Source organism: Scomber scombrus, chromosome 10 (assembly GCF_963691925.1).
Source record: "Scomber scombrus chromosome 10, fScoSco1.1, whole genome shotgun sequence".
In the NCBI taxonomy this organism is placed as follows: Eukaryota; Metazoa; Chordata; class Actinopteri; order Scombriformes; family Scombridae; genus Scomber; species Scomber scombrus.
Window position 1 is genome coordinate 11157981 of NC_084979.1, and position 10799 is coordinate 11168779.

The following is a 10799-nucleotide window of genomic DNA, read 5'->3' on the forward strand; positions in this document are numbered from 1 at the left end:
CCATCTGCTCGACAACCAGAGCAATAGATAGATAGATAGATATTATATAAATATTAAAAAAATAAAAATGAATATTATTGATTCATTTTACAAATCTCCCACACTTTGTTTTCAACAGTATTTCCTTCAATAAAACAATTTCAGTGAAAATACTGAAAGATGAACCTGCAGGTGCAGTCCTCGCTGGGACCCTCACCTCAACCACTGAGGTCAAGCTCAAAGACCCTTGCCATACAAAGGCATACATGCTAAAGCTGGTTCAGTACCTTAAAACTATGCACATCTGTCTCTACTGATTGTTCTTAACTGTATAAGAATCCTGGACTTATTTCATTCACAGCAATCATTACAACTTGAGCTTGAGGTTTTGAGGTTCAGACTCCTGCAGGTTTGAAAGGGATTCTCCAGATGTCATATAAAACTGCACCTGCAAAAAGCTGCTGAACTTGCAGGAAAGATTCAAAAGGGATGAACTAAACTGATACAGCAGAGGCTGAAATATTAAGACTTTAACTCACTAGTACATATGAGTCATGCCCCCAAAACACTAAATCCTACATTTCCCATAATGCAACTCAACCCTCCCTGCTCAACACTTGTAGTCTCGACCTTTAAATTAAGTTAATTTAATTATATAAATGTGTTGTTTTTATTAAGTTTAAGATTTGTCGTCTCACAGCCACTGACCACGATGACATCATCAGAGTTATCTTGTTAGACTTAAGCTCCTTTCAGAGATTACATTATATAACAGACTGTAGTATTCTTTGTGAAGAGTAAATTGAGATTTTAGGGTGAGCCCCTTTAATGTAGGAACAGCATTTTTACAGCTTCTGAATTTTCTTCCTCTGTGAATCAGTGCTGAATTAAATAAGAGAAATTTGGTAGTCGTGCGCCCACAATGTGTTCCTTTGGGGTTTTTTTTATTTTTTTGCTTTTCTACCTTTAAATGTTCTTTCGGCCCCTTTTAGGGACATTATATAGACTGTTAATTAATTTCCTGGAGACTTACTGTTACTTTAACCACTGACCCAAAATGAAATTTGTCTCCAAAAGTAGCCTATGACAGACCACACACACACACACCACTAACAATCTCATTTCAGTGGCTGAGATCTGAACTAAAGGAGAAACAAGTCAACTTTTCACAGAAACAGACATTTGGGGGTTTATGTATTTTAATTCATTATGATGCTACATGATCCATGGTGGTTGTTTACCTATTTTCTTCCTTTACTACAATATGTTAATAACTTTGCCAGTTATCTTTTAAGTAATTTTATTTTTATGTATATACAAAAGAGTATCCAATTACTGTGTGATTACATTGTTGTGTGACTGTATCTCTGCATGTGTGGTCTGAAGCACTGATGCCTTTTTATTCTTTATTTTTAATGTAGTGTGTATTCACAGGCCAGTCCACATCCCCACATCTCTGCTCCCCCAAGCTCCTTCAGGCAACGAAAAATACACATATTTATTCGATTTCTTAACGACCCAGTTTTGCTGAGGTGGTCATGTGATAACCGAGATAATACAGCTGTGTTGTCTCGGTTTTCTCACACAACCACCAGAGCCCAACAGGAAACTGAAGAAAAGGATGACTGAAAGTAAACAAACACAAACACACACAAACACACACACACACACACACACACACACACACAAACTGATGAACCAGACTCAAGATGGTCCCCTTTTGAAAAGACGGTACTTTTTTTTCTGTTTTGCTCACATAATTTCCAACACTCAAATAATAATAATAATCATAATAAATCCAGGTCATTTCATGCAGACTGCAGAGTGGACACTTGAATATAGTGCATTTGAATATTAAACATGAGAAGCATTGTGGCTACATGATAATATAAGAAAGAAAGCAAACAACTGCTGTAATACAGGACACAAATACAATACTCCATGGGCAAAATTAAACAAGGTGGCCAGAACTATTTTTACTTACTGTGTATTATATATTGAAAATGTCCAAGTTGGTTTTGCATGACAAGTTTATTTCAAAAGGTGTCTTTTTTTCTGGCTAGTGCCACTCTCTCCCTCTCAACCTGAGGAAGAAATGATCAAGAAAATCAAAGCATTAACTGGGAAAATCTGATGTTTTGAGCTATATTACAGCTTTGTCTTTATACTTGATCACTGTGCAGCATAAATCCTGTCATAATCTTGATTTTACAGTCATAATTTAACCAATGGCCCAAAAATGGATTTATTATATTTCTATTGATTCCTTGGTCTGGTCAGTAACAGTTTTTAAATCTGATTTTCAACAAACAAACCCCCATTTTTCTGTTGTGTACAGGAAATCTGTTAAACCACCCCTCTTCCTTTGCTCTAAAAGTCAACAGCCTGTGATTTCACCGTTTGTGGTCTCCTCACATAAAAACATTCACATGCAGTCACATCAGCCCCCCTGCAGGAGGAAAAAAAAATAAAAATCAACAAGACCCAGACACACGCACACAAATGCACGGGTTTAAACTGGCTTGCTTTTTTTTAACCACAAACTGATTAGAAGACAATACAGTTTGAGTCTAGAAAAAAAAAAAAGTCTTTCACTCATCACTTGTGTTCACCTCTCCTTGTAGATTATCATTAAGAAGTGGAAGAGAGATCATCAGAGGAGGAGTGTTGGATCTTTCTTACAATGTGGAAGTTAAAGACTTGATAATCAATAAAGAATCAATGAAAGACTTTAGACATTCAGCCAGAGTGAAGTCATTTCCACACACTGCTAACTGTTACCTGTGCAAGTTGGGGAAGATCATTTAAGAACGAGAGATGGACGGAAAGAACGGATCACAAGTGGTGATTGTTTCACAGAAAAAAAAGAAAAAAAAAAGAAGAAAAAAAAAAGAAGGCAGGACCTGTAACAAATTCTCTCACTGGTGGTTTAACTTGGGATTGCCTTCCTTTGTTTTTCTTTTCACACATTAAATTATTTTCCACCCAGACAACCCATCATGATATTGCCTTAAATGTTTAAAAAAAAAAAAAAAGAAAGAAAGAGAAATAAACATAAACCCAGAAGACATCCCCGTTGCCGTCATTGACGCGTGTCCTCCCGAGCACGCCGTCCGTCACTGTGCTCTGTCCGTCTGTGTCTCTACAGGGCCAGCTTGCCAATGATGACTCCAATGACAAAGAAGAGCACGCAGAGCGCCAGCACACGGATGCTTAGGCCTTCGTCCCTCATGGCTGAGGTTGCCATGACGGAGGAAGAGGGGTGGGGAGCGGCCATCGACGTCGGCTTTCTCTTCCGCAGCCCGTCGTCCTCCTGCGACGGAGACGGAGGAGTTACAGACAACAGCCAGAGCCGCACAGGTACAGATAACGAGGAAATGCAGTACAGAAATGTGACTGAGGTCATTTTAAAATGGTGCCGTCGTTACATCGTTCGTCCACCAGAGAGCACCGACAAGTTCGCTTTTCAAACAGTGCATATCTTGGTCTCCATTCTTTAATAACCAAATAATAATATAAGAATAACAAAAATATTTATATGCTGTGTTTAGATTGGAAAACAAATATCGACCAAAATGTTGTTGGATTTTTTAAACTCTCAAATATTGATATTGGCGAGTGAAGAGTCGGGGCTCTGTTTTTCACATCATTAATTTCTGTGCATCATCACAGTGACCAGCTCACTGTTTTACTTATGGCTGCATGCAGGTGTGTTGCTGCCTTCACGTGTTGCCCCACAAAAATATTAAATAGATCATAAATCGAGGGCACACGAAAGCTCAACACAACGACACCTGGCGTTTTATATAAGGTCCTTATTGCCAAAGTGTGACGTTTAGTGCACGCGTCTCAAGTTTAAACTGTAGAGAACCATACAGCTAATGTAAAAAATGATTTTAAAAAGAAACGCACTCAACCTCTGAATCAGTTACCCCCTTTGATGGATATTTTCTCCTCTTCAATCTGACACGATAACTTATCTGTGTGTATATGTAACACCAAAATCTATATCTGAAGTCTAAACTAAAAATTAAGTATGATAAGTCTGATTTCTGAGACTCACTGCCTTCACATGAAAACTGAAAAGGTGTGGCAGTAAGGAAATGCAACTGGCAGTTTCATTTGGTGACTTCTAGCCACAGTACATATTTCAAAACAGCCACTAGCTACTCTCCCTGCAAAGAGCTGGCAACACATGTTGGTACAAGTGTAAAGGAGCCTTTGGATTAAATGTGACATATTCTGTAAAAATATTCTAGACATATTAAAAATATTCTGTAAAACAGGATTTCTTAAAAATATTTTTTTAAATGTACGCAATGTCATCTGATGTGTGCAGATGTTAATGTTTACAGCCTTATTTGTAAAGATGTCACTGCTCAAGCAATGATTGGGATGATTTAACAGGAAGTTTCTCTGGTTCACTCTAATACAGTGCTGCACTATCACAGCATACAAAATAAATGTTTGCCTCTGGATTAATGATGGCCGCTCATTTTTCTGAACTGTAGACGCCACAATCAAAAGTGAAACTATCTTTGCTTCCATGTGTTCAATAGAGGAAGTGCTGGAACAGGAAATAGAAGCTTGAAAGAAAACGTAGGTTGCCTCATGTCTCTGGTTTAAGCGCGCCTCACCCTGATCTGTTTGTTTTCTTCCCGTAGCCTCTGCACTTCCATCTGCAGCCGCTTGCACTCCTCCATGATCTTCTTCACCTCTCCGTCATCCAGTGAGGCGCTGGCGGACTTGGGCAGCGCGGAGTGCTCGGTCTGAACAGAGGAGGTAGAGGAAGACAGAGTTTTGTTGCTTTCACTCTCATGCTGTGGAGAGAGAGTGAGGGGCGGTGGGGGTGAGAGGAGAGGGAGAGGAAGGAGGGGAGGATGAAGAGACATGCGGAGACACAGCAGGGAGTGAGATGAAAGTACGAACAAATAAATCATAAATGAATAAACAAAGCATGTAATGGGTGATACAGTGATATGCTGCTGATGGCAAAGAGACTGACAAAATTCAACTCAAAGCAAACATGCAGTGTGAATGGTTCAATCGGAGTTTTAACATCATATCCGGTCATCCTAAAATAATCATCATAAAGCTGATTAATCTGCATTTATTTACATATCATCTTTGATCTGATGGGGATGTGAGAAAAGGGGACTTGTGTGATCTACACATGTTAACGTTAACCTAAAAGTCAGACTTACAGTTTTGTCATTTTCTAGCGGCATCTCGAATGCACATCTCAACTTTGAATCCATCAGTTCTTCTGGCTTCGCCTCCTTCCACTATGGAAAAAAATCATGGAGTGAAGAGACAGAAAGAAGAGACAAAACAATGACAGTTCATATGAGGACTCTTTAGTATCAGTTTATGTTATCTGTCATTACTTCAAAAGGAAATGCTTTAAGTCTTACAGACATGATCTTGTAAAAAATGGCATGTATTATAGCTCATCGAGAATAATTCAGGGTCTTTAGCTCAACTCTCAGTTAAGAAATACATGCTTTGTTAGTTACATGCAATGAAATATCATATCATAAGATTATAATCCCAAATTATATTTCATGCTCAAATACTCACAACTCCTTCCATGTCAGTCATGTCGTACGGAGCCAACATGGACTGCACCATGAATTTGTGTTTACTCTTTTCATTGGGGTCATAGTCAAAAGGTTGTAGCATAACTGTGAAAACAACAACAGAGTAGAGACAAAGAACAATAGGGACAGACTAACTTCCTGTATTGACCCACAACACGTTGCATAAACGTCAGTCGGGTTTATGATAATACTGCGACTTTGTTATTCTTCTTTCACATACGATTATTTTACTGCATGAAAGATCATTTAGTCGACTAGTGAGGAGCTGCAGACATGAATGTAACAAAATATATAAGTTTGATTTCCATGAATCAAGTTTTAGGTGTGGTTATCCACCATTGCTGATTTATGGAGGCTTGCACCAGAAAGATGTGCAAGAATATAAACATTAAAATATCCATTACATTAACTTTTAACAGAAAATATTTGATAACACATGCAAAATCCTGTTATATGGTAATCACACTGATATTAGTTACAGTATAACAACACAACCTTTTTGTCTTTATTCTGGGGTATTTTATGTGTTTTTTCCACTTACTTTCCTATTACTTACCAATTTACGTCACAATAACTGTGATTACTTCTTTGATTTATGATTTTGAAGAAAAATAAGCCCAACAATATCTGTACCGGCTTACTGCTCTCATTCCCAATTCTTCTTTTACTCTTCAAGAATCGGGAACGGCAGCCAGTCTTTTTTTTGTCATTTTGTGCAGATTATTATTACCGAGCAACTGCAAAGACTCTACAGATGTGCCCAAAAATATTTCTATCCTCAAGTGGTTGAAAGCTCAATCAATACAATGATTGATCTGACTGAACTGAGGCTGGAAGATTTTGTTTGGTGATGAAACATACTGCATGCTGGCTAGAGCTACATCAACTCATATCTCAACGTATGAGATAACAATGAGGATCTTGTTGTGAGCATAGCTCGATGTAGCTTTAATGCCGGCTTCTCCTGGGGTTAAAACTGCTTTACAATAACTTATTTCAGTGTTGCTGTGTGATGTAAGGATCAATATTTGTCTGCTTCTGCTCTGCTATAGGATTCACATTTGTAGTGATTTTTTCCTCAGATACCACATTTCTAACCTGAAATTAAATTTCATATTGCAAATCAACAACAACAGATCAACACATAGCAATAATACAAGGCACTGAGTCAAAAATAGAGCTATCTGACTGTTGGAAGAATAAAATAGTTACGGACCAGAGACGTTGACGGAAGATCCAGAGTCGATGACGCCGCTGTTGGGGCGCACACAGTATCTGCGAGGGGCGGTTGTCTTGACTTTGAAACACACATTTCTATCTGTGGGGTTGGTGAGCTTCAGAGTGGCAGTGACGACATCTGTAAACGGGCCTGAGGAGGACACAGACACAAACAGCACAGTGACTCAAGGGTGTGTGTGTGTGTGTGTGTGTGTGTGTGTGTTTGTGTATATTTACACACACTTGACTCGTAGTTTGGGTACATGTATTTGTTTCTCATTTGTATGCAGGAATCAAAACTGAGTGAACACTTCAAAGTTTTCATAAGGACTACGTACATGCTGCCTATTGTGTGTCTGTGAGGAGGAATCTGTGAGCGGTGTTTGTGAGCCTGTCGTAAACATTGCTCCTCTTTCCACTGTTTTAATGTTTAATGTGCAATGTGTGCACAGCCTTTACTTTATTATTCATGCCCCGCCCTCAGCAGAAAACATACAACTAGATACTGTAAGAAAACTTACTAGACAAGCAAAAACTAATGCTTTCTTCTCCCTCACAGGACCGTTTGAGCATGTTTAATGACTCCAGACTGGAAAATTCAGCCTGTTTTGAAAGCCAAACCTTTTGGTTTTGGAGACAAACAGCCTCCCTGTGTTTTCTGCTCTGCATCAGCGACTGTGAGGGCGTATGCATCTTTTTTCCTGGCTTATCTTTGCTTTCAAAGCTCTGCAACAACCAATCAGTGAACCTAAGGCCATACCTTGACCCATTTCTGCGGCGGTGTCACACCTTTACAGCAGAAAAACGCCTTTAACCACCAGCTCAGGTTGACATTTCATAATCACTGTGTGTGTGTGTGTATAGAAAATCTGGGGAGGAATTCAGGCTTGCACGGTAAAGTAAGACGGTAAAGCCTTCAATCCCAGCGTGCTAGCTTTATAATATTGTGAAATAGGTATGATAATTAGGCAGAGCAATGCCACCCTGCTGTAGAAAGCGCTGGAACAGCGGGTCTTTTTCTCGGCAGCAGGGTGTTAACAGCAACATGGACAGGAGGACGTGTGTCCAGCAGACACATCACTGTGTTTGACAGGCTGTCAGGGGATAAAAAGCAGCGTGCAGGAAGCAAATGAGTGAATGAAGAGAAACGGGACGGCGGGCCCGGCCTGCCCTGACGCTGCAATAACAGCTAGCACTGCTAACTGCTACCTAGCTAGCTGGGCAGTTAGCAACGTCGCACACAGTGTCGTTTCACCTGTCATCATCATCATCATCATCACCACCACCACCATCATCATCATCATCATCATCATCACCGCAGCTCGCTAAATTTGTCGGGTTTAATAACAGCGGCGACTAATGGCGCAGCATTAGCGACCATTAAATGTGGCTGTAGAAGTCAGTACGGTGGCTATCATTGACGGCCCCGATGTTAGCCGGCTGCCCGCCGGCCCTGCCCTCCCTTCAGCCCTTACCTCTAAACTTCAGCTCGTGTTGTGGCTCCAGCACCAGCACTTGTTCTGTTCTGGCCATGGCCCAGAGAGCTGCTGCTGCTGCTTCCTGTCGCGGCGGCGAGGACAACGATTCAACCGCAGCTGGCTCCCGAAGAAACAACACGGCCGTCCACGGCTTGTCTGTCCACGGGAGGGAAGGAAGAGGACGACGACGACGTTAACTGCCGTACCAGCTCTGGAACTGACTGACTGACTGACTGCCACCGACAGCTGCTGGAGGCTAACTGTGCTACTGCTAACTGGGCTAGCAGCGGAAGGAGGGGCTGGAAAGGAAGAGCAGCAGTGTGACGTCATGTGGGGGCGGGGCTGGTGTCATCACAGCGCTCACATCTTCAATGCTGCATGTTATACAAGTTATATTACTACATGTTATAGTCTTACATGTTATATCACTACATGCTATAGTCTTACATGTTATATCACTACATGCTGTAGTCTTACATGTTATATTACTACATGTTATAGTCTTAAATGTTATATTACTACATGCTATAGTCTTACATGTTGTATTACTACATGCTATAGTCTTACATGTTATATCACTACATGCTATAGTTTTACATGTTATATCACTACATGCTATAGTTTTACATGTTATATCACTACATGCTATAGTCTTACATGTTATATCACTACATGCTATAGTTTTACATGTTATATCACTACATGCTATAGTCTTAAATGTTATATTACTACATGCTATAGTCTTACATGTTATATTGCTACATGCTATAGTCTTACATGTTACATTACTACATGCTATAGTCTTACATGTTATATTACTACATGTTATATTGCTACATGCTATAGTCTTACATGTTACATTACTACATGCTATAGTCTTACATGTTATATTACTACATGTTATATTGCATGTTATATTACTACATGGTATAGTCTTACATGTTATATTACTACATGTTATAGTCTTACATATTATATTACTACATGTTATAGTCTTAAATGTTATATTACATGTTATATTGCATGTTATATTACTACATGTTATAGTCTTACATGTTATATTACTACATGTTATAGTCTTACATGTTATATTAAATGTTATAGTCTTAAATGTCATATTAGATGTTTTAATGCTACATGTTATAGTCTTACATGTAAATTATAACAAATAATATTTATAGTAATAATATTAAGGCCTTTGGACTTTGGACCAGGGATCAGTCCCCTCAAAGCCCCCCCAACCAACCCAAAAGCTCACTTGTTTTTTTTCAGTCACTCATTATTTCAAATTTAATTGATTTAGTTAGTGATAGTAATTATTATGATTTAATCAATTATTTTAAATTCATTAAATCAAATCTTTATTCGGTTAACTACTTCATTTACACTGTACTTCAAAGCCTCCACACTGCCAGGGCTAAAATTCAGTGGCCAAAAGCCAAAGCCTTTCTTTAATTTAAGTTTAAACACCCTTAAATCTAAAGATCTGGTGTAAGCTAATAGAATAGCCACCATATTTATGGTTTTGATTGCAGTCCTGTCATGTCGTTCAAACCCCTTGGTTACCCCTGGATTTAGAGGACATGAGCCCAGTGTCATCCACTGTGGATATTTGCTTCAGTTCTTCTATTCATGTATCTGTTCCCTTATGTGTTTGTTTTATCCTTAATGTTTTTCTTTCTCAAATGTGTATGAACAGAAGCTTATCATAAGAGCAAATAACAGTGAGAGAAAACTATCAGATTTAGCCAATTTGGTTTCAACTACAGAGTAACTGTAACTACGTATTATAATTGATACACCAGTGGTTTCAGCACATTCAGAAATTTCTGTCACAGCAGGACCACTTCTGGTTGAGTGCTCCAGATCACTTTTTGTGACCTCAATTTTTTTTTTAAAGTAAGACAAATTCATGAGCAATCCTCCTACATCCTACATCAAACAATCATAATGCCACAAATGAAGCAGTTGGCTAGAAGTCTTATGTTTGGAACTGGTTTCCATTATTTTCCATTGTTTGAGTTGAGTCTGAAGTCCGTGATTCATCATTAAAACCATAATTCCCAGAATGTACTACTTTTTTCCTTTTCCAAGCAACATGGCTGTTAAGTGTTATTTTTAGGCACCACGTTCCTCACTGCTATACAGACAAATTCTCTGGTATTACTTTTTCCCCTCTGACCACCCACAGAACATTTCCATACTAAGAAATAAATGCACAGTTTGTGCATCTTTGCCGTAAGGCCTGTGACTGTACGCTTACAGTAAGAGTTCTCCATAGGAGCAAAATCAGCTAAGAACCTAACTGAAGTTGGTAAAGCCACCAGGCACAGAATGAATTAGCTCCGATAGATCTGTCTCAGCTGCCTCCGGTCGTCACGCTACTGATAGCACGGTCATCGTTTCACAGCTCAAAAAGCAATTTAATATGGTCAGCGTTGGATTTTTGGATGCACAGTGCAAACGTGTGGCTATAAGAGACTCTTGAGAATAAGAGACCTGAGCATATTTATCTATATTGAGA

General features: G+C 39.1%; 1 protein-coding gene across 2 annotated transcripts; it reads right to left on the reverse strand.

Moving 5' to 3' along the window:
• Positions 1-1991: 1991 nt before the first annotated feature.
• On the reverse strand, positions 1992-8579 carry LOC133988358 (vesicle-associated membrane protein-associated protein B-like). 2 transcript variants are annotated; one of them, XM_062427989.1, is made up of 6 exons: positions 8273-8579; positions 6796-6948; positions 5560-5663; positions 5184-5264; positions 4617-4748; positions 1992-3292 (listed from the first exon to the last, which is right to left on the reverse strand). In XM_062427989.1, the coding sequence occupies exons 1-6, from the start codon at positions 8328-8330 to the stop codon at positions 3122-3124; spliced, it is 699 nt and encodes a 232-aa protein (XP_062283973.1). In that variant the 5' UTR covers positions 8331-8579; the 3' UTR covers positions 1992-3121. The 2 variants fall into 2 exon arrangements, with proteins under 2 accessions (XP_062283973.1, XP_062283972.1); XM_062427988.1 differs by having other exon boundaries at positions 4617-4799.
• Between the last annotated feature and the right edge of the window lie 2220 nt (positions 8580-10799).

What these genes read in the sequence shown, in the direction of transcription:
- LOC133988358 (XM_062427988.1), bottom strand. Translation starts at nt 8,330, where the DNA reads ATGGCCAGAACAGAACAAGTGCTGGTGCTGGAGCCACAACACGAGCTG. An exon ending in ATCTTCCGTCAACGTCTCTG is followed by an intron (nt 5,664 to 6,795) that starts GTCCGTAACTAT and finishes TTGTTTTCACAG; the next exon opens with TTATGCTACAACCTTTTGAC. An exon ending in AAGAAAACAAACAGATCAGG is followed by an intron (nt 3,293 to 4,616) that starts GTGAGGCGCGCT and finishes TCTCCGTCGCAG; the next exon opens with GAGGACGACGGGCTGCGGAA.